This window comes from Microtus oregoni, unplaced genomic scaffold (genome assembly GCF_018167655.1).
Source record: "Microtus oregoni isolate MIOR12 unplaced genomic scaffold, Mior012 000018F_ref0000195, whole genome shotgun sequence".
NCBI lineage: Eukaryota > Metazoa > Chordata > Mammalia > Rodentia > Cricetidae > Microtus > Microtus oregoni.
Window position 1 is genome coordinate 39,200,840 of NW_024543077.1, and position 25,907 is coordinate 39,226,746.

The window sequence follows — 25,907 nt, forward strand, 5'->3', positions numbered from 1 at the left end:
TTTCCATCATGGTATCAGTTGTGCTAAGATCTGGGGGCCTGTTTATGCACACACACACACCTTAGAGTTTCCTTTTTCTATCATTGTAACCAACATTTGGCAATATAAAAGAATTTAAATCTTACATACCAAAACAAAAGAAGTCTAAAATACCTAGGAATAAATTTGATTGTTGATATTTAAGACCCCAAAGACTAAAACAATTTAGTTAAGATCATTTTTAAGGCTCAAATAAATGATGAGGTTCATAATGTTTTAGAATCAAAGGATTCAATATTGATAATAGTCCAGCTTTTTCTCAAATTGGCTTGTAGCTTGAGCACAAACTCAACTAAAATTCTGCCAGATTTTCTATTGAAATTCTTTTTTGAAAAAGCTAATTCTTAGATGTACATTAGAATGCAAAGGGTCTATGGTAGACAAAATAATCTCTAGAATAAAAATGAATCAATCTGGAGAAGAGACATTATCTGATACTGGGACTTCTTACGTAGATGTGCTGAGGATAGATAACTCCATCAGTGGGTACGAGAGAGTCCAGACACCAACTCACGCAAATCATCCGTTGTTTTCCAACCCTGTTGCCAGGGCCATTGAGACAAAGAAGGTCACACTGGGCTCATTATCAGCTTCTTACATTGTGTGCATTGGTGTCAAGGGCAGAGAGATGTGGCTCACTGTGTTCTACAGGAAAGGCAGAACTAGCACATCAGCGAGCCCATGAGAAGTGTCCCTAGAGTCTCCTTGAATCAGAAAGTTAACTGCTTCTCCGCGAGTCAATCGCTAGGTGTGTGAGGAACTGCTAAGTATTTTCCGTTTCGGAAGGGTTCTCGTAATTGTGACATTCACAGCCACAGAAGTTTCTGGGCGCCATTACTAAGATAAACACCCGGGAAAGAATTAAGTAAAAATATGTAGTTTTTGCTGAAATCTAAGCAAATTCACTCTTTCGAAGAGGTCACAAATTTGGCTCAAATCCTGGATGAATATTAAAGCCACAGAGGCTCCAGTCTGCCGAGGTGCCCTACTGTTGGAATGACCCTAGCGATGTAAAGTGCTGCAGTAATGCTGGGTCATTGCTACATATTTTTCATTCATTCATTGTTTATCCTGTAGCAGTCGATATCAAGCCTAGGATGATAAGCGAGGCCTGTATCTCTGCCTCCGCTTTTCACGCACAGAAAGTGCAGACTAAAATAAATGCCTTCTCATCGTAGGATATAGATTAGTAGTGACTGATCACTGCAAACTCTCCATTCCTTACAGTTTATACTAATGTTAACCAATAGAAATACAATGCAAGCCCAAATGTAATTCTATATTTTTCTAACAACCACATTCAAAGGTATAAGGTGATTTCAGTTGGGTAATATGTTATCTAAATTGGTATATCTAAAATATGATCATTGCAATATGTGATTAATATTTATTCGTTGACTTTTTGCAATGCTAAAGATCCAACCTAGGGCCTTGCATATTCTGGGTGAATACTACACCACTGAGCTATACCCTCCAGTCTCCATATTTTTAGTATTTATTAAAGAATCTTTGTAAGGTATCGTGCCAAGCTTTTCAAAAGAACAGGCTATGCTTCCTATCGGACTTCTCGTGGCAGTATGGATAAGTCACATTTTAGCCATTCCGTAGCCACACGTGGGGAACGGCTACCTTATTGATCGTGTACCGTGTGGATCAACTCCGGTCAGCTACAGGCTGTTCAGTTTTAAAGCTGGACTCCAGAGGGAGACCTGATGGTGCTTCTGATGCTAAAGGGAAATCACTGTGTCCGGGAAAGAACTTCCATTATTGTATGACTGCAAGTCCAGGACTTGTGGTCCAATGGCCATCCTTCCGTTGTGGCTGTGTAACTCTCCGAGAGAACCCCGGGGTTTTGCCATATTTATAGACTAATCTACCTAGCCAGTGTGCAGATAGATCCAAGTGGTCTTTGGGCACTGTAAATAATCCCCAGTGTCTGATGATTCCCCCCAATAATGATTTTTCAGAGGGCAAAAAAGATGGCTATTAAAATTTCTCCATAAATATTTGTGAGATGAACGGTGAACGGAATCAATAGCCTACATATTTATTTCTCTGACGCACAAACAAAATATTTTTAGCTACAGGTTAATGAGCTCACATTTATTTACATGCTTGTCTCCTGGTTAAAATTCATTTGCATCTTAACAGAATAATTTCTGTTCTTCTCCCTAAGGTCATTATTTTCATTAGGCTACCCGCCCCCATATTTCCAAGACCGCAACTAATCTGCTGTGCTGTGCTGAATTTAAGATTCCAAATGTAGAATCGCACACCAATGTAGAACTTCAGCTGTAATGTAGGAAGGGCATGAGCTGGAACCAGTTTGGATTTAGACATTGTTTCAACGCAACTGTTTATAAATCCATCCTCAGGTGGGCTTACCCATCTCCACTCCTTCAGAGCCACCTGGGATGCAGAACACAGGGCCCACTGCTGACTTGGGCTCTCCAGAGACCGTCCCTTAGGGACTTGCTGTGTGAACAGTCCCGAGGGAGAGTCATTTCACACTGAAGCTTGACAGCCCCTATCATTCACACAGTGACGTTCTACATTAGTGTGACTCAGGATTAAATAATACCTTACCATTTCAATCGGTTCTGTTACCGCAAGAAATGCGATTTAAGTGTTTGCTCGCTGTTCGCTACCCTTTCTGGACATTTCGTTGTGTGCTATAATTTCCCTTTCAGTAAGGTTTCCATCGTTCAGGGAAACTCCTTGATATGCAGGTTATGAATGATGGATTGTACCAGAGTCAAATCGTATTTATCATAAATGAGCTAATGTCTAAAATCAAATTGTCTGGGACCCGGATTGCATTCTCTCACACTCCCCCCTCCCCCCCGTCTTGTGACAGTGTCGGGAAAGGTGTGCCTCGCCTCTTTCTTTTTTTTTTTTTCCCTATGAAATCATTTTAAGAGTACTTTAACTCAATCACAGTACTGCAGAAATCTATTGAACCAGACACAAGTCCCGGAGCTTGGAAAGGGAATCTGGCTCAGTGTCTGCCCTCGCGGAGGTCATAGCCTCTCTTAAGGCAGTGCTGAGAGACAGGCGTAGGAGCCTTCCACTAAATGCAATATATAAAGCCAACAAGGAGCAGGAAGAAGCAGGGGTGGGTAAGTGCCCCAGAAAGGGACAGGGAGGCTGGGCTTTCAAAGAGAGGATGGCACTCTGCATACGTGTGAGCCACAGCCAGCTAGAGAGGTAAAGCCATTCCTACTGGACTGTCCAGGATGCAGGGTAGCTCAGAATTGGAGTCTCTAAGCCAGAATGTACTCTTTCTGCTAACCACGTACCTGTCCATGAACCTGACCTTCAGAAGCACACTGGCTACCGTTTTGTTTTTTCTTCTTTCTTTCTTCCTCTCTCTCTCTCTCTCTCTCTCTCTCTCTCTCTCTTTCTTTTTTCATACCAGAGATCTCTGTGGTGAAATCTGAAAAGTAATACATTCCCTTTTCGGGCCCTTAGGCACCATTTAATTCACACTAGCAATCACTACCTCGGACCCTACCTTTAAAGGATGCCAAAATCAACGTGCTGCTAATTTATTGTCTCATCTATCAAAGCTCTAGAGAGAATCCAGCTCTTGGAATTTAAAGATAGTTGAGATGTTACCGTGATGCTTACCAATTTAATCCCACCATAAATTAGATGGAATGATGATGTTGCCCGTGGTCACTCCATGCTTGCCTCATCTCCAATTCCTCTCCTGCCTTCCTTAACTCAGAATGAAGTACCCCAAAGCGTTAATGGAGATGGGGGGGTTGCATTTTTCGGTTGCAGTGCAAGCTCACCCTGAAAGATGTGTAAGCTTTTACTGGAATCAGGGAAGGGAGAGATGGGGACTTATACTCATCTCTTGCAAGCCTGTTAATACCTTGCTAGGCAGTTACAAGTGAGGAAAGTGGGGTTCAGATATTAAACAGCTTGTCCACCTCTCTCTGCAAGCAGTTCCCAGAGCCCACACACAGACCCAGGTCTTCTGACTCTAAACCCAAGGCCCTTTCTGGTGTTACGTCACAGAAGACAGTTCCCTCGGTATTTTGCAGGGCAAGGCATTATTGTCAGCCTGCAAATGGAACCAGAGCTCCTGCCCTTCCCCATCACTTGGCCGCCCGTGTGTTTGCTTTATCCCCTTCACAGTCATTATCTGGTGTTCTCTTACAGAAGGCAACAGACTACCGCAGCAGAGAATGTCCTTAGATGGGAGCCCCAAAGCTATTCATGGACCATCAGAGAGGCCAGATGGTCTACAGTGGTCATCTGGGCAGCCTTGTAACCCAAGCAAGCCTAAGGCAAAAACATCTCCTGTTAAGTCCAATGCCCCCGCAGCTCATCTCGAAATAAAGGCGGATGAGCTGGCAAAGAAAAGAGGTAAAGTGGTTTCTTTTGTGCACATGACTTGACATGTCCCGTACACACTTAAAAGTGCCAGTATGGCAGAACTTTCCAGAAAAAAAAATACTGCTTAGCAAAGAAAATCCTACTTACAGTGGTATTTCTTCTTTATTTTTTTCCTCTATGATCCACTCGGATGGAAAATAGGAAGACAGATACAGTCCTTTCCATGTCTGTCAAAGGTCTAAGAGAATCAAGGTGGAATGGCATCCCCTTCTCTGCCCCACCATGGATGGATGTGTGTTCATTTAGCTCGGTCACTTAGGAAGCAGTGTTAGCGCAGGACGGATGAGTGCCCCCCAGACATATGAAGTCCAGGCCTGTGTGGATGAAGATGGATGTAGATCCTGACAGTTCTTCCCTGAGAGACGGTCTTCCCTGTGTGAACTCGGTTCTGTAGTAGAACTTTCAGACAATCTAACACTGCAAGGCCTTTTGCTATTTGACACGCAGAATTTCCATTTTCCAAACCTTGGTGTCTTTAACTTGTGACTAGACGTATGAATGACATGGCTAAATCACTTCCTTTCTGATTCCAAGACTCAATAACTCAGTGACTTCTGATTCGGCCTCAGTTGTATTTGATTTCTGTGACTCTGGCTTGACACACTAGCTCCGTTTTCTCTAGGGAGATTGCTTTCTTTGACGAAACATACTCTTGATGAGATAAGAGCAGCCTGTGGGCTGGGTATGCTTTCCACCCTGGTGCCGATTGCAGGAAACCCAGGGAGATGGGCACACACAGAGATGCTTGCATGCTGTTCCTGTCACTCCAGGCCTGGCTCAGGATGCCGGTCAGGAGCCAGCATACCTGACACTCTTTCCCCACTCTAACCAGTTTGTACCTCCCCTGTCTCTCTGTCATTGTCCTGCTCTAAATCCCGGTTGACTTTGAGCCACACACGGTGGTGCTTACAGAGGGAGCCAGCTGCACGAATGGCCTTTAGATTGGAAGACACTGAAGTTTATGACGCTTCAGGCAGAAGGACAGACTCTATGTGGCACAGCCAGCGTTCCTCTGGGTGAAGACATTCTCGAGGGCCAGGCAAACCATTTCCCTTTAGCAATGTTTTTCCTCTAGAAAACAAAAGCCAGGTCTGTGTGGGGTGGGTGGGTTGCCTCATTTGTTTCTTTTAGTTCATAAATAAATGATAAAGTGGTCCCGCTGATCGTCTTTTTCTTGGCGTCCATTTTAGGCCCAAATATCGAGAAATCAGTGAAGGATTTGCAGCGCTGCACCGTTTCCCTGACTCGGTACCGCGTCATGATCAAGGAGGAAGTGGACAGCTCCGTGAAGAAGATCAAAGCCGCTTTCGCGGAGCTACACAACTGGTGAGTAAAAGCCGACCCCACAGCAGTAAATTCCCAGCCTCCGGGCCGTTCCCGTGGCCTCTAAAAAGCATCAGATGGAAAAGGTGGTTTATTTAATGCATAAACATCCCAGAACGGCTCTCTGGCTGACTCTTTTTAAAGTTCTGCAGGCAGGAAAATAGATCTTGGAAATGAAAAAGCAAAGGTATTTTGGTTTTTTTTTTTTTTTTTTTTTTTTGGTTTTTCGAGACAGGGTTTCTCTGTGGTTTTGGAGCCTGTCCTGGAACTAGCTCTTGTAGACCAGGCTGGCCTCGAACTCACAGAGATCCGCCTAGAAAAGGTATTTTGAATAAGAACTCTGATAGCTGTCACAATTCACTGGAGTTTGAAGCTGACCTACTAGCGTATCGGGGCTAGGGACGAAAGCTTATGGGACGTGCTTACGTGGCGTTGACTTCTGTGAAAAGCTAATCACATGAGGGATGTTTGAAAAAGCAAAAATATTCCCATCATTATCATTAAATTCCCCTAGTAAAAAGAAGCATCTTATTGAGTAAACTTAGTGATAGAGTTCCCCTCTTGGCGTGGGCTGTGGTGGCTGCATCCCTGTAACAAAAGCAACCCAGGGAAGGAAAGATGTATTTGGACATACAGTCTGAGAGTGCAGGCCACTGTAGCAGGAACTCATGACTACGGCACAGGAGCTGGAAGCAGCTGGCCGCCTTGTGACTGTGTTTGGGAAGCAGAGTCGGTAGGTGCTGCTCCCCAGCTTGCTTCTTCTTTTTCTTTATATTCAGCTTAGGACTCCAGTCTACCGACCACAGATAGAGCAATCGAGCAGGCCTTCCCATCTTGGTTAATCTAGGTAACAGCTCATGGGTGTGCCCGGAAGCTTGCCTCCTCAGCCACTCTAGATCCCATCAGATTGACAATCACTCTTAGCCAATCACAATGCTACTCTCAGTACAACTCAGCTCACTGTTCTATACCAAATAAACATGCTTGCTTTCTTAAAAAAAAAAAAAAAAAAAAGATGGTTCCCTGGTGTGGTTTAGGTGTTGCCCTTCCCGCCCTTCAGCTGGTTTTACTGAGAAAAAAAAAGTCTCTCTGATTCCTGGGCGATTAATTATGGACAGAATTGGAGTGAGGTATTTATCATTATATAGAATGCTATTACCATGGGAAAGATCTTCTCAGTGTGCCACTTAAGACTCCATTTCAAATGAGAAAAGACACACTAAAGACAAAAGAGAATCTCGTGGCTGATGCATCCAGAAATATTGCAGAAACTTCATTCAGGTAAATCTACTTCTAAGTCAAATTGTATTATCCCACTATCAGGAGCCGGCCATTCTCCTCCTCCCTCACTTCCTCCCTCCATCTCTCTCGTGCAGGATCTCCCACCGTTTCCCTCTTCTGCTTATTTCTTACTTCATTCTTAGACAGACACCCTGCTTCTTGGCTTCTCCCTCAGTCTTAACCCTTAAGGCTAAGTAGCTCCAGCAAAAAAACGGCAGTGGCTTTTTGGTCAAAAGCATTGGCTGCTTTGGTCCCGTGTAAGTCTCTATCTACCAACCACTACAGCAGGAGAAACGGTCTTCCCGCTATCCGTTCCAAGTCAAATGCTTCTTGTAGAGCCGACAGCGGGTTCAGTCCCAGCTCAACCTCATAAGCTGAAAGTTGAAGAGCCACAGTTACCCAGGTCAAACTGTAGGCGCTCACACTGAAAGAAACCACCCAACCGCGGCACCCAGGTTCTTCATGGAAGTCGTCCCCATCTCTCCTTGAGCTCTCCTGGTGCTACAGCTGGTTGCATTTTCTACATAATTTTCTACGCCATGTCCTTGCTTTGATACTGCTGTGTTTTTTAGCAGAAGCTGTGGCATTAAGGATTAAGCTTCACACTTAGCTTGATCTAAAATACATGCATTTTTAAACCATCCGCTACCTACACGATCCCGAGGGTGCAGAAGACACGAGGAACTTGACATGAAATGTCTCCTTCGGTCACCACTCAGCCCCTTACAGGTCTTCTGAGATGAGCAGCCCTTTACCCTCACCCAGACACGGAGTCCGTGGAACTTTCCTCTTGACCAGATTGTAGCTAAGTTGTCCAAAGCAGCTCCCAGGATGCATGTGAGCACTTACATACAACAAGGATGCTGTACTATGGAAGATCAGACTTTTTAGTGGTTTCTAGTTAGGACTTTTCCAATCTCTCCTTAAGCCGGTTGCCCCGTTGCTTATAAGTCTACCCAACAAGTGTCTAGAGCCAGAGGCAGCAGGGCTTCTGGAAAAGGCCAACGAGTAAATTTGTTAAGCGTTCCAGACATATGGTCACTCAGCTCTGCTCTTGTGAAAGCAACCTTGGACAATGCAGAAAGACATTGGGGCAAGGTTGCTCCTGGGGTCTGCAGCTTGGCAGCCTCGGTCTTTGGAGGGGAGTTCTGCCCCCTATCCATGTGGGTGCCACTGTAGAGTAAGCGCTTCCTCCCAAGGCCCCTCATGAGACCTTGCATCTGAGTGACTCGGGCTCTGGCTTACCCAGTGGAGCCGTGACCGCTAATCCCCCTGCCTCCAGCTGCTATGACTGCTTTTTATTTACTTAATTTTGTGTGTCAGTAGAAGGAAGAGCACAGGGATCACGAGGCATCTGGAGGTTTACAGCAGGCTTGAGTTTCTTTCACTCTTCAAAGTGTGGTCCAGGAAAGCCAGTGCCCATGGAAGCAATGTGTGGTTTCTCTGCTTTCAATTCTTCCTTTGCTCTTTAACCTGGTGGGGAGACGGGGCCTGAACGAGCCTTACCATGCTAAAAAGTCACCCACAAGACAAAACGACGCCTCCTTCCAGACCCAGAAGGAAGTGTGAAGTTCAACTGTTTGCTATATGTGGCAGCTACTGAGTAAGCGCCAACACTCCTTTTCTGACCTCTGACCTCACCCTTTATAAAAATGATCCCACAATTGTGCGCTAACTTAAAAATCAAATCAAATTACTGTGTAAGCATAACCATTGGCGTGTGTCTCTGCCAAGAGGAAACCTTTGCTTCTGTTCCAGATAAGACCTGGGCCCAGGCAGCACAGTGACAAACTAAGACAGAGCCTCCCTTGTCTCTGCGGAGGGGAGGGGAAGGATGAATTTGGGGAATTGTGGTACTCATAGAAAGACCATGCTACGGAAGACTTGGTAAAGAAGTTTCCCTACTGGTGGCTAAATCGTGTACCATAGGCAGCAGAGGGAGCTGTGTGCCTGGCACCACCAGTTTAAATACAGGCAAACCTTGGGCTCCATTGGACGAGGTTTATAGATACAAAACACATGGTTCGCATCCTTTGGTTTCCTGAAAAAAAAAAATTATTCATTCTGAAACGGTACTTAAGTCACGTGACCCTCAGCGAGCCAGTGAGCCCCATGCCTAGGTCCTCTCTCCGATCCTTATTTGGGTCGCCCAGTCCTCCTAACTCCCAAGTACTCAATAGGAGGCCTTGTGTGTCCTTCAGAAATAAATGAATAAAAACATACATTTAATGTAAAACATTAAAAATAAGTTTCACTTTGCCACCAATTGCCAACTTGAGGACACAAATCTGCTTGAGGACACCCCACCAACGATCGTGATGAGTTCGTGGGAATGGCGATTTAAAGAAGTTAGAAGAAAGTGGGCGGCTGGTCATCCGCCAGCCTTACCGAGGACACACCAGGGCTGAATGAGCTGGGCATTGATCCTTCCCAAGCAGGCCGTGAAGAACGCTTGCTCGATACAGTTAACGGAAGAAAACCACATGGGCGTTCCACCGGAACGCTGTCCCATGTGACTAGCTGGCCATACGTGGGACTTTCCCAAATTCTCAGAACGAACCGGGGATCTGAGCAAGGAACCAAGCTATGACATGATCCTCTCCCGCTGTGCCTGAACAGAAGATAAACTTGGCAATGGGAGCGTAAAAATAATACCAGGAACTAATGCGAAACAGCTGGCTTCGTCTCTGTCCGACTGGCCCTCCTGCCACAGCTGGGAAATAGTCATCCTTTGGAATCATCGCTGCCAGATTTAATTGCTCTGTGCACAGACTAGCCTAGCTTCTCATCACAGAGCCGGCGAGTGTGTGTCCAAGTTGATTATGAAGGCTTAAAATGAGCAATAAAACATGAGATTGAAAAAACATCCGGGAAGTATAATAATACTCTATATTTCTGCCATATGCTGAGAGAGAAAGCATCCCAAAATAGAGCTATAAAAATCCTGTTAGGTGTTATTGTCAGTTTAACATCTAACTAAGAGCACTCCTGAGGAAGAGGGAAGCTGGTCGGGAGCCAGCAAAGTCGTGGCAGGGTGGGTGGGGGTGGTGATGAGGTTGTAGAGATGGGGGGGATGGAGGGAGCAATTGTTTTAAGCAGTTTTATTTTAAATAAAAAAAAAGGGCATTTAGAGCACTCATTCTGTAGCTTGAGACCACACTGGCCCTGTGTCCTGTGTCTTGTTTTCCTGAAGTGGGGCTGTATTCATTACCTTTCTCATAGCTATGGCCAATTAACACAAGAAGCACTTTAGGGAGTGAATGATTTGCTCACAGTAAAGAAGGAACACATCCCTCCTAGAGGGAAAGGCCCAGGGGCAAGACCATGAAGAGGCTGGTCATGTCAACAGTTCAGTCAGGAAGCGGAGAGCTGACCGGAAGCTGACCCTAGTGACCTGCTTCCTCCCACGAGCTCTGCCTCGGAAAGTTTCACAAACTCCCAAAACGGTGCCCACCAGGGGAGAAACCAAGTATTCCATACCTATGGTCCTATGACGAGCTTTCATGTTTAAACCACAACAGAGGTGAGGTCTATCTAGGCCAAGTCCAGAGGTGAGATATCTCAGCCCTTGCCCTCTTCCCCTTCCTCTGCCACCTTTCAGGTCATCTCCTCCTCCTTCGTATCTCTTCTGAGGCTCCCTCCTGTTGCCCCCTTTAGGCCAGAGATCCTGGTGTCTCCATACCCCTTTTTTTTCTTTTGATTCATTGACCCTTGCTGGTCTTCCATTGTTCATGACCTCATCCTTGTGAAGATGTACTCCACACCCAAAGCAACATAATCGCATGCAACAATCCTCACTAGATACCCTGTCCCTTAACCAAAAGATGAATTCTAGTGTGAGAACCCCAAGCTGAAGAACTCCGTTTTAAGGTAGCTGTCATTTGCCTGTTCCTGAAGCCTTAGCGGTAGCTAGGCAAAGCCTTTCTGCGCACATTTTCACCCAACTGGCAGGATGGCCCTATATACCAGCCAGATATCGTCTCTTTGACATTTTAAATCCTGTGTTGTTTTCGGGATGTGAGCTTGGGGAGGCCTCCCAACGGGAAAGTAACCGGTGAGACTTGCATCTCAGAAGTACCTGGTCACAGGTGATACCCTATTCCCAGTGTTGCTCCTCAGATGCTCAAAGAGTGTAAAATTATTGACATGTACATCCTCTGAGCCACCTAAGTCTGAGGCCAAGTAAGACCATCCTCCTCCTTTACAAGTTCTCTTGTCAGCGACCAACGCTCCCTGCCACCAGCTCCAAACACTCACCCTTTCTTGCCGCCTTGGGGCTGCTTTTGTCTGGTGCCAGGATTTGCTCGCAATGCCGAGAATCTGGTTTGTCTGTGCTCTGAAGGTCTTTCGTCGCTCTCCTTGTGCACAGCTTGGTAGTTACTGAGAGACAGTGCCTATGAGCTAGTATTTGCTTCCCCGTCACACCCTCATGTGTGGAAACTATAGTTTGAAGACTCCTTTACAAAGGTATCACCCCCAAACTTACTTCTGTGGTCCCAGAATTCAGTGTCATCTTCTCTCTTTTGGGTGGTCTTTTCATTACAACTTGAGTCTGAAGGACTTAAAATCCATCACACGCTGGAATTAGCAGATCCTACATCTCAGTGAACCTCTATATATTCACAACAGGTACCCTGAAGATGCTGGACTTCACACTTGCAGTGTGGATTGTATTTTTATAGATTTCTCCACCATCAGAAAAATCCCTACAGAGTTAAAACTAGGAAAAAAATTAGCTGTGTCTCCCTTCTCATGACTCGAGTGTCTACTTCCTTCATGGCCTTCCTCACCCCTTGATTTGGACTCTTGAGTGTTTTCCTACATGTTACACTGTACCCACATGCACTTATACATACATGTGCTGGTCAGTGTCTGTGTGTAAGCGGGGACACGCAGCATTTTCCTTCCTGAGCTTGTGTCCTTGCTTGATATTATATATTCTATATCTAATGCATCCAGCGTGGCTCCGGGGATGAACCTGATCAAGGCAGCAAGGACGTGAAGGAAAACCCAGAGTCAGAGACACAGACAGAAGGCTGGGATCAGGTAGGCGAGAGAGTCTGACGGAGAAACCCGCAGTGCCCTGACAGCTCAGTGTGTGTATTATATAGAGTTGAACAGAGAGGTGGGGCTATCGCGTACAGATAGACAAGGAGGCGGGATTGATGGTGTACAGGTGGATCACGAGACGGTCTAGGTAGGAACGGTCTCTGTAGGCAAACGGTCTTTATGCCCTAAACGTTAGGTGGGAGAGAGCTATGGTGGACATATTCTGCACACATTCTCAGCATCCACACATGAACCAGAGAGAAAGGCTGTGCCATGTCCCTCTGGGTCTCCCCTCCCAGGAAGAAGGCTTTGCCATTACTCCATGGGTCTTAGTCTCTGGGTCTTGGACATGGCTGTTCAGCTCATGTCAACATTATATACATTCACCCAGAACCTCACTCCCTCAGGGCTTCTTCTCCCCCCTGTGCAAGTCCATCCATTTTCCTGCCGATTTTGTGATTTTATTTTTCTTAGAACTAAATAGTATTTATATATATATATATATATATACATATATATTACCACATATATAGTATGCTGTATATAGTAAATATATGTAATTTTCATTGTTGTTATTGTACCAAATTTCCCATGCATATTGCTGCTTTATTCACTATAACAAGAAATTGGGACCAGCCTAGTAGGTGTCCATTAACAGATGAGTGGAATTCACGATAGCAAGAAATTTGGACCAAGCTAGTGCCCCTCACCGGATGATGAGGTAATGAAAACTTGTTTGTGTCCATTTAAATCCAGCTGGTTCCCTTTTGGGTCTGGTAACAGTTGAAAGTCACTGGTCACAAAGCGTGTGGAGGAGAGAGTGAGTCCGAAGCCAGTGTCGTCAAGGTCTCTCACTGGTCTCACAGTGGCTCCCCTCTGGCAGACGGTCAGTCTGGCAATATCATTGACTATCAGAGCGACAGGGAGGGCATGTGACCAGTCTCTGGTAGCACAAATGAGACCAGGGGCACTGCTAAACAGCCAAGGATGCATGGGATGGTCTCTCTGCCCATCTTCCTTCCTTCCCACACTCCTACAGCAAGAGCATCTTTGGTCCAAGATGTCGGTAGTACCGAGACTTCCCTACGGGAAGAGAATGCAGTACGTTGAGAAAAAGACAGACTCTATAACACTGTGAGTATCTATCTTCGGGCACCCCATCCTCCAAGGCCAGTAACGGGGATACAAGAAGGGGGATTTTCTTCCCCGTTGCTTTCGAACCACAAAGCCTTCCCTTTTCAATCAGTGGTAGAAAAAAAAAATTTTTTTTCCATACTGCCTGAAACATAACCCTTCCAGCTACACGTTTTAAAGGTCAAATTAGATTTTTGCCTCCTTGAGATCAGAAAAACAATTACAATGTAGTATAGGAAATTGAAGGCTTCGCTTGGGGGGGGGGGTCTCTGTTTTTCATTATAGAATTCAACTCAGCCCTTAGAAGGAAATGGAAAAATTAAGAACTGGAGGTTGCAGCTAATGACAGGCAGGCCCTTTCATTAGCGATTCTGTCTCTACCAGAGCCCTTTGGTCGTTTTACAAGAAAGCCAGATATCACAGCGGGGACCAGGATTAGGACGGAGATCCGAGGCACAATAAGATACGTACAGTAGGGAATTGTTTCATGAAGCACCTGTTTGGGGGTATTCTTCCTTGGCTTCGGGCAGGCAGCAAGGTTACTTGGCATTCCCAAGTATCCATGGTTCATGTCCAGTCTCTCTAACGCAGTGGCCCACTCAGGTGGGCAAGCCCTTGTTCTGTTCACGCCAGATGGAAGCAGAAGGTCTTTTTGGATAGCTGATGATGCAGCGGTCGTTGAACAAATCCTTGGTCATTTACTTACCGTCCCTTAGTTAAGAGAACCGTTAGCATTATGGAGTTACATATACTTTGGTAGGCATGACACATAGTTGGGTTTGGTTTTTTTTAAAAGAAACGACCCTAGAATTTGGTCTGTGGTCCCAGAACAGATGGTATCAAAAGTAGATGTGGCTTTGAGTTCAGTCACTCGAAGGATCTTGACATAAGCGTGGGGGATGGGTAGGAATCCCAATTGTAAAGCCAGCGCCGTTGAAAGACTGAGCCTTGGCTCCTGGCGTAGCGTGATCCTACAGTCACAGAATGATGCTTTTCCATGTCCCTTCCCATAAGATCTATTTATCGCGGGGGGTTGCTAGCACGGGGATGACCCGAGGAGGGTTTCCAGCCCTCCTGGCGCCGCTACATAGTGATCGCGCGCAAGGTTTTCAATTCCCCGTTTAATTATAAGAAGTGTGTGAAACGCTGGCTATAGCCTAAACACGGAACAAAGAGCAGAAGCGAGAGGTCAGGAGATGTGATTTTCAGTTTTTGCTTTTCTTTTTTTTTTTAAATCAAAATCAGAAGTTTGACTTATGCTTTTATTTTTAAAATGTAATAGAAGGCTTCCGTGGCCTTTCTGCTCTGGAAGGGAATGCAATCTTGCAAACTATCAAAACCTGCCGAACCAGACTTTCTCAGGAATCCCTTTCTTTCGCATCAGATGGCTTCTCTCGGTGCCCACCTGTTTGTGCCGTGCACAAGACACTGTACAAAGGAAATTAAACCTGTTCCCTCCCACACACACACACCAGTCCATATTATCTGAGAATATTAAAAGAAACACCGCATGAGCGTTAGCCCACACTTGCGAAGGACACAAGGAGACAATAAGGAAAGAAGCTAATAAATATATTTATGCCTCAAGAGAGCCATAAGGATGGATTCTGTTGCCGTCTAGCTGACAAATGGCCCCAAATGACTCCTTTTCCTCTCTCTGCACGAGTGTAATCAACAGGGGTGGTCTCCGGGATTCGTCCCAAAACCGTGGAAACGGTAAACGCCGCATGATGCGGAGAGACTCAAGGTGCCTGCGACTTTGCAACCGTGGCATGTCCCTGTGGTCCCGCGCGCCTCCAGACCTCGCCTCGTTTGTGAATATATGTCACTCTCAATAGGTGCCGCTCGCTCTGTGGAGGTGGAGAACTTTATTTCTATTCTCTTTCCTCCCTCGGGATTTTCCTCTACATTAGATGTTTCCCCTGGGGCCACTACTGGGACTGGGACTGAATGAGTCAGTTGAAGGAGCAGGCCGATAAATACAAAAAGTACCGAACTGGCCTTTTGGGTTTAGGTATGGTCCCAGGAAATCATCATAAGCAGCATGTCACGTGAATCGTTTCCCTGGGCCCCGTTTGTGGATTACCGCTGTATGTTACGTCAGCTACACAGGCACTACAGGCCCTGGGGGTCGGCTTCGCGTCCCCTGGAGGCTTCTTTGCAGAGCAGACACCCATAAGAGGGGACTCGGGATTGCTCCCGAGTTTGCTCTGACATCCATCTACATCTTTTCAGCAGATGAAGGCTGCCCATCAGCCCGCTGGCCATGCGCTTCTGAAAAGAAGTGCGTGTTTTACGTCTTAGAATGGAAATAGAAGGGGAAGTTAAGCAAAGTGTTCTGTCTACATACCCCTGTTGGGTCTGATATCTCTAAGAATTAATAATACAGCCAGGCGGTGATGGCACACGTCTTTAATTCCAGCACGTGGGAGGCTGAGGCAGGCACGTCTCTGTGAATTTGAGGCCAGCCTGGTCTACAGAGCTAGTTCTAGGATAGCCAAAACTACACAAAGAAACCCCTGTCTGAAATAAAAAAAAAGAAAAATAAAGAAAAACCCAAAAATAAGAAAGAAAACAATTTATAATATAGTGCATTTCCCTAGGAAAACTAAGATGCATTTCTTAAGCATTATCATGAGTAGCAAATGCATTATAATATTTAAAGAGAACTATTCTGTGTTATAATTTGAGAATGGGACTTGGAGTTTTGTTGTTGCTGCTTTGGGGGGCTGTTTGTTTGTTTTTAACCTGTGAGGCTAGCAGGGCACAGGAGTCAGGAGTTACTCTGGGCGTGAAGCAGGATTCAAAGAATTCCTGCAGTGCACGCAGCTTTATTTTGGCGGCTGTAAACTCTTGATTCTCAAGAGGCCGTATTCTAATAAAAGTCCCACTTCCCAAGGTTTATTAAGCACTTAATAAGGAAGCCCGTGGTGTGGAGTTAGACAAAACGGGGTTTGGATTTCATTTCCTGTATTCCAACTCAGAATCTGCTCGGCTTTGAAACCAGGATACAGTTAACCACTTTCTGTGGGTTGTGTGAATATTCCCTTGTAAGTCTGTAAGCACGTCAGATCATTTTTTTTAATTTATTTATTTATTAAGGATTTCTGCCTCGTCCCCACAACCGCTTCCCATTTCCCTCCCCCTCCCCCGATCAAGTCCCCCCCCTCATCTGCTCGAAGAGCAATCAGGGTTCCCTGACCTGTGGGAAGCCCAAGGACTGCCCACCTCTATCCAGGTCTCGTAAGGTGAGCATTCAAACTGCCTAGGCTCCCACAAAGCCAGTACGTGCAGTAGGATCATAAATAAAGGACATTGAGCCTATAATTCATGTTCCTAGAGAAGCTAAATAAGGTGAATCCAAAGACAAACACATAGGCATCCTCAGGAATATTAACCTTCATCAGGCGATGAAAGGAGACAGAGACAGAGACCCACACGGGAGCACCGGACAGAAATCTCAAGGTCCAAATCAGGAGCAGAAGGAGACGGAGCACGAGCAAGGAACTCAGGACCACGAGGGGTGCACCCACACACTAAGACGTCAGATCATTCTAGAAAAGTACTAGCCTGCTCCATGGTGGGTGCTCACTTAAGTCTTTCTTTTTTTCTAGCATTGCATTTTGGAACATTCTTTCTTTCTGCCAAGAAATACTGGCAGAAAGTTATTTCTCAGCTCTTCTTAATTAAAAAGGTTGTCTCATAATTATACTATAATCATATTATTTCACCCCCCCCAAGATCCTTTCTACCTCCCTACCCACCCACTTCATGATCTGTTTTCCCTCTTTCTTGTTTCCTGACACTCTCAAAAAAAAAAAGAAAGAAAGAAAGAAAGAAAGAAAAACAAACTAACAAGACAAAAAAAATGGACCAAAAAAATTTAAAAAGTGGAGTTCATTTTGTGTTGGCTGTTTACTCCTGAGCATGCGCCCTGCCCCAAAGTCTGGTTGATCTACCCCGTGACCCTTCTATGAAGAAAACAGGGCTTCCCTTTCCCGCCAGGTATCACTTGTAAAGAGCTTCTTGGTTAGGGGTGGAACTTTGTGTCCACTTCCCCCTCCTCACTGCTGGGATTGTTTTCCGGTTTGGACATTGTGTGTGTTGTCACAGTCTCTGTGAGTTCATGTGTGTGTTAGTCTTGCTGGGTCTGGAAGATTCCGTCGCCTTGTTACCCTCCAGCTTTGTGGGCGTTGAGAAAGTGCTGGATCTCGGGGATGAGCTGTGAGCAGCTCGCCACAACTTTACTGTTCTGTGGGTAGAGAGAGGAGTGGAATAAAGGAGCTCCCGATTCTGAGTGGCTGCATCTGCTCCAAGATAGTTCACCCTCCCTTCGTGTTTTGCTATGTCTGTCTGTCTGTCTGTCTCTCCCTCCCCCCTCCCCCTTCATCATCCATTCATCCAATTTCAGTGGCGCTTCTCAGACTTGTTTGTGCCTTGGGATCATCCGAGCCCTTCCCCCAGAGATTCTGATTCCACCCACATAGGGCCCCAGAATCTGCATTCTGCGAGTTACCCTGAGCCCCCAAGTCTGCTCACCACAGCTGGAGAACACTGAGACAAATACTGAAGGATAGAACGGTTTCTCTCCCGACAAAGCCGTGGGGCTGGGGGGGGGGGGGGGGGTGCAGACAGATACACTGAATCCTCTACAGCACGGGGTGCAGTGGGGGGGGGGGGGGGAGGGGTGTGGAGAAGCAAGAGGAAATAAGTCCTGATTGGCTGTTTAGGAAAGGGCTCATCAAGAAGGTGGCCCTTGAATCTTGAAGGTAGAGATTTTTCCAGATAAAGAAGGAAACAGAAGGAAGCAGAAGCGTGAAAGAACACAGTATACCCGGGAGGACTAAATTCTCCCGGCCAGTTCATTGATGAATTGCGAACACGTGCCTCTCAAATCAGAAAATCCGTCACCATTCACCTGTATGCAAGAGAGCTACTTTTGAGAGTTTGATATTTCTTTGCCTTCCCAGTGTGGAGCTACGTAGAGCGGGGTGTTACTGAGATAACAGTGACTTGTTTGACTGGAGGGTGGGTCCCTGTACGCATTTTCCCTTCCTCCCCTCTCCATCAAGAGCCAACAGAACTGTAAAGCCTGCCAGATAGCCAGGGACAGTAAAGGCCGGGACTGGCTTGTTAGGTATGACGGTTCTTCCAAACCACAGCTGTCTCTCACGCTCTCCAGTCCCAGTCACTCGCGCTGAACATCCATGAGGGCGTCCACAGAGATAAGAGATAATCCCCCGCCGCGGTTGGCTTCCCAAGAATGTTTGTGGAAGAAGAGATGGCAGGGAGCTGAGAATGGTTGGCTCTGTTTTGTGCACGAGGCGAAGAAAGATTTATGTCTTAAGTTTTATTTTGAAATAGTTGGCTTTACCCTCCTTTTTGTTTTTTTGGGGTTTTTTTTTTGTTGTTTTTAAATGGGCATGTCCTGTGTGGGTTTTAAATCTTTAGAAAGAGCCACTTGTCACCTTTGTTCTGTTCAAGGGAAAATATCCTTCCTTTCCAGTTATGAACAGAATCCAAGTCGTTGTAAAAATCCAAATGAAATATAGAGGATGGCAGTCCAGGAATCCCAGCAATGCAACTAATATCTAAACACAGGCAACCCATTACTCTTTAATGAGGTCAGGGTTAAACCCGCTACAGTGGAAGCGGGTAGGGGAGCTATTTCTCTATTGGGGTAGACTTCTGGGGACAGAATGGTGTGGGAAGGGAAGAGTGAGGGATGGCTTCTGCAGTCAGCACAGGGTGGAGGAGAGGGGACGGGGTGGCAGGATTCTTAATGGGAAGAACGGAATTGGGGTCGGCAGCTTGGAAGATGGGGCATCACTTGCAGCTAGAGCTGCTACCCCACACCCCCAGCCTAGGGATACAGAACCACACATGGTCTTGCTGCTTTTGTATTCCTCGAACCCAGGAAGCAGCCCCGTTGACAGCTGAAATCATTAAGAAGTGGCCGAGCTGAAGTCTCTGACTTGTTTCGCTCTGGTTTCAAGAACGGTTGGAATATTTGAGTTGGAACGGAAATGCGGCCCATGGGACCAGGGCATGAGGACTCACATGTAGAGGAAGTTCTGCTCTTCCCTGGTGGGCACAAGCCCCTCCTCCGAGGGACGAAGACACCCCCCCCAAGATGTTGGGCAGCACAGACTCCTCCCTTCAGTACTCAGACTGGTGTAGAACAAAGTAAATTCCCCAGCTCTGGGGCTAGTGTTGACCAGGCAGGCCCACGACCGCCGTCGTCCCGTGAGTGTTTCCTTCTGTAGCATCTTTATTCTTTAAGAACACAGGTCTGGGGCTGGAGAGATGGCTCAGCCGTTAAAGGCTAGGCTCACAACCAAAAATATAAGAACACAGTCTGTGTGTCTCATCCAGTCTCCCAGAAGAAGCTGTTTTTCTCATCCAGTGTCTCGGTCTCGAGAATTAAAGGGGAGTCTTCCACAGAGCAGAAAAATCACAAACAGCCCTCTGCTTCCTTTTTACCATGGGTATCAGTTCCCTATAGGAAGAATGCAGACAGTGGGAACGTTTTTATGAAATGACACTTTATCTTTGTGATTAACTACATAATAAATTATAAAGTTTTTGCCATGGTAATCTCCTCCTTAGACCTTATTGCCTTGGTAATAAAGGCTTTTTTATGGCCACAGGATAAAATTTTATTATCCAAGTGGTTGAGATAAAAGGAGAAGATGTGTTTGGAAGGGTGGAAAGGTGCGTCTGAAATGTGTGAGTTTGGCGTGGGGTTTATGGTCATTCTGCTGGATGGATGGAGAACACGCCGGATATATCTTAAGTCTAAGACAATTAAAGAGTTACGTGTTTCTGTCAAGTACCGGGCATCACTACTGGAAAGCAAGACCACTCCATCCTTAGGCCCTTGGATAAATGGAAAAGCAGGCATTTCAGGCAACAGTGCCACCAACTCCTTGTGCTCATTCTCTGTTTGGTGAATATCATTACAGTTTTATTCCTCGGCTTATATCTTAAGTGATGGGAGACAGTCCATGTCCAAAAGCGTATGTATTTTTACCTAGATGCGATTTATATGCAAGCACTATAGTAGACCTACCAAAAGCGTATGTATTTTTACCGAGAAGCAATTTATATGCAAGCACTATAGTAGACCCACTAAGGAGCTACATTGTTGCTATGCCACAGAAATATGGGCGTGCTGTCTTCCTTTATAGTTCAGCCATTAGTGAACAATCCATAACACAGTAAGAGCACACAGGTAAGGTTTTAAAACCTCAACGAGGGGTTTTTTGAGGCACTGACAGTTAAGCAAAGATTTGAAGAGAGTTCATTAGCTGAAGAGAGGCGTTTGGGGAGGAAGCGGGACATCGTCTTGGACGCAGAGTGCCAGCAAGGCTCTGTGGTGGAGACTGAGCAGGGTTCCTGCCACTTGGGGTGTTGGGAGGCTTCAGTCCCGGATGGCACTGGCCCAGCAGCTGATGGGCCTGGCAGAGGCAATTCACACTCAGTACCGGCTAAGTCGCCTTGAAGCAGCTACAAGCTGATGTCTACCTGCAGAGGAGAACCTCCAAAGCATGGGTGCCAGCATACCTGTGGTGTGTGCCGATGCCAGTCCTCTCCGAGGGGACCTCCCATCATTCCCTTCTGATGACTCTGTGCCAGAGTTCCGCCAAGAGGCCCTCAGTCCCTGTTCAACCTGCTGCCTGACCTTGTCCTTCTGAGAAGACTGAGTCATGCAAATGGTCCTGATTAAATCACTCTCGAGGCCGACTGGGAAACCCAGGCTTTGAAAGGTTTTAGACGTGGCCATTTCTTCTTGACCTGCTCTTCGTCTGGGGCTCAGGATGATGTGTTGCTGGCTCCTTACTGTCTGACAGCTTACAAGGGACAGCCCAGCCTCTACTAATCCATCTGCCACATCCATTTCCCTTTCCCAAGCCTAATGCCTTGGAAGCAAAACCCAGGGACCGCAGATCCAGTGTGATGAGATCCTTGGGGGTTGGTCAAACGGACCCTCCTTACACAGCGTCCTGAGCTTGGTGTCAGATCGGAGCTAAAATCTTGGGCTTGCCTTTCTGCATGAGTTTTGAAAACAGTCTAACAGAGAGCAGTGCTGAAACACACAGGGAGGAATAGATGCCTGGTTTGATGCCAACTTCACGGACTTTTCTACATCCCCGAGTGCACGCATTAAACAGATTACGAGTTTATTGTGTAAGCCTCCATCCCTCCAGTTGCCAGCCGAGAAGGTCTAAACCAACCACTGTGCGACTATCTGGCTTTGTTTAATATGTGTCCCTCCTGGGGCTATGTATTATACCACCGATGCCCATCTTGTCAGCTCTCTGAGCACAATAATATACTAGCAAATCCTACCAACAAAAACTCAGTATGATCGTGGACATGCTGGTAACAAACCTAGCAAAGCCTCTTCCCCACGACATGCTCCCTACCCAACACACCTCCTGGGGTCTGAACACACACAGTTTGCAGGCTTCATAGCTCCTGGACTCCCTTCTTTGCAGAGGAACTGGGGTAGTGCGGGCAGGTAGCTTTGTGGAGACTGCCGGCCTCCTAAGATTGTCTGAGCCTCTCCCAACTCTCAGCCCCCTGAGGCCAGGCCAACCTTGTCGGATGGATGGATGGATTTCCCTTCACATATTTCCTAGGTCTGCTTCAAAGCCCTCAGCTCTCTTTAGATGTCTGCTAGGTCTTCCTTCTGACCGTCATCGCGTTCTTCTCTCCAGCTTACCCTCTTGGTGAGTCCTGCAGAAAGAATGTAGATTCTGCGATGATAGAAGAAATCTTAGCTCTCTCCCACTTCCTTCTCCCCCCACTTTCTTTGTTTCTGTGGCTGTGCTCCCAACTTCAAAACCCTTGATTGCCCATGGCAACTCTTTAGCAAGTATTGACTGAATGATTTCATGTTTTGTGGTTCTTCCCAGTTCTCTCTCTCTCTCTCTCTCTCTCTCTCTCTCTCTTTCTCTTTGCACCGTATCTCTAAATGACATCTAGACCCTACATACCTCTGCGTCGCTCTACTTGGGAAGAGCATGTAGCACGAGTCACAGGCCCGTCTTACGTGACTCGGTCATTCTGTCAACCCAGCGGTCTACTGAGGTTGCCCAGCCCTTGAGCTTTTTCTGACCAACATTTCTAGGTTCTGCAGAAATCGAAAGCCTATTTCAAGATATGTGTGAGTTTTGAGGGTGTGAGTGGGTTTACGTTGCTGTGCCTTCAGACTCCACCTCCTTCCATCTGTTCTCCCTAAAATCCAGGTGTGAAGCCCAGTCACGTCCACAGCGTGTGTGTGTGTGTGTGTGTGTGTGTGTGTGTGTGTGTGTACGTGCATCCATGCTCACTTCAGCTATCCACACCAAGTCTAAGGTGATACAGGCACCCCCATTGCCACTGTGCAAGGCCACAGCAACCACTTAAGATGGCACCCAAAATGGCCTGGCTCTGGGAGGGTCTTTTTTACCCCACTGCTGGGGTTGCAACTGGCTCTCCGCCTTCTCGCTGAATCTTCTCTCCTACCTTTCTGTAGAGAATCAAAGCTCAAAACATATTCCCAGTCAGAGTAGTTAATTTGTCGTTTGAGCTCCTGACTCCAGTTTCACCTGATCTCTGTAACAGCTTATTTGCTAACCCTGGTTCCCCTAAACTAAACCGGAAGTACCCACTGTAAGAGAGTTATAAAAATGTTAACTAAAACAAGCGCCACAAACCAAAACCACACTTGTGTCTCTTATGGCGGCCTTTGTAGATTCGACAAGAGAAATTACATCTACTTGGTAATCACTGGAAGCCCAGGTGTGTTGACACAGTCTGACACATTGTTCAGTATATGCCGATTTGTACTTAAAAGAAAGAGAAGACTCTTGGAAGGATGAAGAATTTTAGAGAGAGGAGCTGAGTTGTTTGGGGGCAGGGATGGGGTAAAGACTTCCTTCTCCCCATTTAACCTGTCAGTGTTGCGGATTTCCCATATTTAAGAGGCTATCGTCATATCTATGTTTCATCAATAAAGACCATACAGAAGACTGGTTACACGAAAGTGCTCAAACCCCGTGACCTTAAGCCGTGTGATTCATGGGGTCTCCTGATGCTGTCTGTGGTTGAGGGATGAGTCTCAGAGGCTGGTCTTGAAGAATGTGCCTGTCACAGCACATGTCCCTTTCCACTGTGACTTCCTGGTTGTGAAGAGCTGAGCAGACACGCATCATTTGCCACGTCTGGGTTATAACACCTCGTTCAGAGTTCCAAATGGTTAGAAATGTTCACAGACCACTCCTTGCCTTGCCCAGTTTTGCAAACAACCAAGAAGGAAGTTGTCAGAGCTGTAAATGTTGAAGGTACAGGTGATTGAACAATCTAAACTAATAATAACTGCAATGCATTGGAACACATACTATATGAATTCATAATTAAAGTATATAAACAAGAATAAAAACTCACTGACCCCTTTGGAGGATGATAAAAAAAACTAGCTAGCTTGAAAACCAATTTACAAAAAGAAAATCAAACAACTCCCTTACCTATACAAAGGATATTTAATGGTAACGAAACAATTGATCACCTCTCTACCCACCTCTGTGTCTGTGTTTGTGTCTCTTTGGGAGACAGAGACCATGGGGATTAAACCCAGATCTGAACATGCTAGCCAGGCACTCTAACACTGAGCTGAACCCAAGCCTGTGAAGTTTATCTTTACAGAAAGAGTTCAGGAAATAAATGAAAGAAAGATTCAGACAAATCAGAATTCCCTACAAACTGTGTTGATCTTGACAATGATGCTGATGGCTGTTAATAACAAAAAGAAGAACGTCTTGTATTCAGTGCAATGTCTTTATTAGGTGATGAAAATCAGGTCGGAACTGTCTTCTGGAGAAATATTTTAAGTGTATAATTCTGTCTGCACATACACAAAGATACAATACATTTATAAAGTCTTCCATGTCTGAAAAAGTCAATCCTGAATCTAAACAAATTTCTACATCTAATAATTTTACAGGAAATATAAAAAGAATGGGTTTAATAAAGCCATCGAGAAATAATTAGCAAAATTCAAACTTTGGGTATCCCTTGAGGACAACTTGGTTTTTTCAGATAAATTGCAGAGGAAATGAGAAAGCGGATGAGAGAGAACTGGTCAGTTAAAGCACACTGAAGAGAGTCATCCTGTTACGATAACAAGTCTACTTTAGATCTTGGTTTAAACAAACTACTGAAGAATTCGAGAACAGCTGTAGAAACCTGAAGGGTAGCTACCTGAGGCATTAAACTATTATTAATGTTTTAGGTGATAAAGTAATGTGGTTGTGATTTCAGCAAGTCCTTAAATTTCAGATATGTGCATGTGTGCGTGTGCAGATGGGTAGATGACAGACAGTAGATAGATAGATAGATAGATAGATAGATAGATAGGTGATAGATAGATACATAGATAAATGATAGATACATAGATAAATACACAGATAGGTGATAGATAATTTGTGATCAAATAAAAATTAAAAGCACAGGTCATATCTATGATTTAAAGACAAATCTGAGAAGAGATATAGAAGGGATTTATGATGTGTTACTGCTTTGGGGAGTGGAGCTGGGAAATTAGGAGCTGAGATGGGAGAAATAAACTTGAATAATTGCTTTAATTAATAAACTATATTAGAATGAGTTCACCAGAACCTCGCCATGCTAGGAGGGTGGGAGAGTGTGTGCTTGTATTACAGAGCTGTCAGGAGCAGCACCCTGGAACAGGTGTGTCCGAGTCCTAGAACCATCAGAGCTGGGTTCACCTCCCTCCCCCTAAGCTAGGATCTCAGAAACAAGAACTCAGAATCATTTGGGAACTGCCCTTGACGGCCTAAGTACCAGCTTTTCAGTACTTATTGTTTGGAAACTTTAGAGTGTGTAAGGGAAAAATATAGCCAGAATTAAATGCAAAGTCATGCAGTTCTGGAAGTCAGAAAGGCCTTTTCTTTTCAGATGTGTTGACAGTGATTTAATCAGCAGATGTCACTGTGTTATCGTCGGGGACATCTCTTCCATGTGCTTGTTTTAGAGACAGGGTGTCCTCCTGGCAATGTCATACAAAATATTTGGGGTAATTTTGCCTAATGACAATCCTCCTTTGTGTGTTCCCATCGCCTGGTAAAGTTCCTAAGTTTCTGTCCCTTTTGTTTCTGTTTTTCCCCAGCATCATTGACAAAGAAGTCTCACTGATGGCGGAAATGGATAAAGTCAAAGAGGAAGCCAGTAAGTAGGCATGTGGCTGTATGACAAGATGCCCCCCCCCCAACCCAAAGCGATCCATCACACAGTTTGACAGCAGTAATTCTGGGTTGGGGAAAAGACCCTACAATTCACACTGAAATTCTGGTGGGTGAGCTCCGGAATGCCAGGCAGGTCACTCGTCTCTGTGTCTCTGTATTTCTGCTACACCGTCTGGCAAAAGGATAGAGCTGCTGTCCATTCCTCTGAGCTATCTGTGCAGGGTGTTCCCTGAGTAAGTAAGAGGTGTCTACTGGTTTGTTTGTTTGTTTGTTTTAACTCAAGAGGACTTTCGTATACACACAGAAACTAAACTTAAATTTAAAAGGACAATGAATCTAATATCACATCTATGTAGATGTGTGCAACATGTGTTTGGGTGGGGCTTGTAAACGTGTGCGTGTGACTTCATGGAGGGTGTGCAC

At 45.6% G+C, this 25,907-nt stretch overlaps 1 protein-coding gene across 9 annotated transcripts in view; it reads left to right on the plus strand.

Moving 5' to 3' along the window:
* Nucleotides 1-25,907, plus strand: part of LOC121458927 (SPATS2-like protein) — a 156,872-nt gene that overhangs the window by 118,006 nt on the left and 12,959 nt on the right. For 7 of the 9 annotated variants that reach the window (XM_041668331.1, XM_041668332.1, XM_041668334.1 and 4 more), the window contains 3 exons: nucleotides 4,210-4,416; nucleotides 5,637-5,772; nucleotides 25,409-25,467. In XM_041668331.1, the coding sequence (XP_041524265.1) occupies nucleotides 4,210-4,416; nucleotides 5,637-5,772; nucleotides 25,409-25,467 (402 nt within the window). The remainder of the gene's footprint in view (nucleotides 1-4,209; nucleotides 4,417-5,636; nucleotides 5,773-25,408; nucleotides 25,468-25,907) is intronic. The other 2 variants (XM_041668339.1, XM_041668340.1) reach the window with 1 other exon arrangement.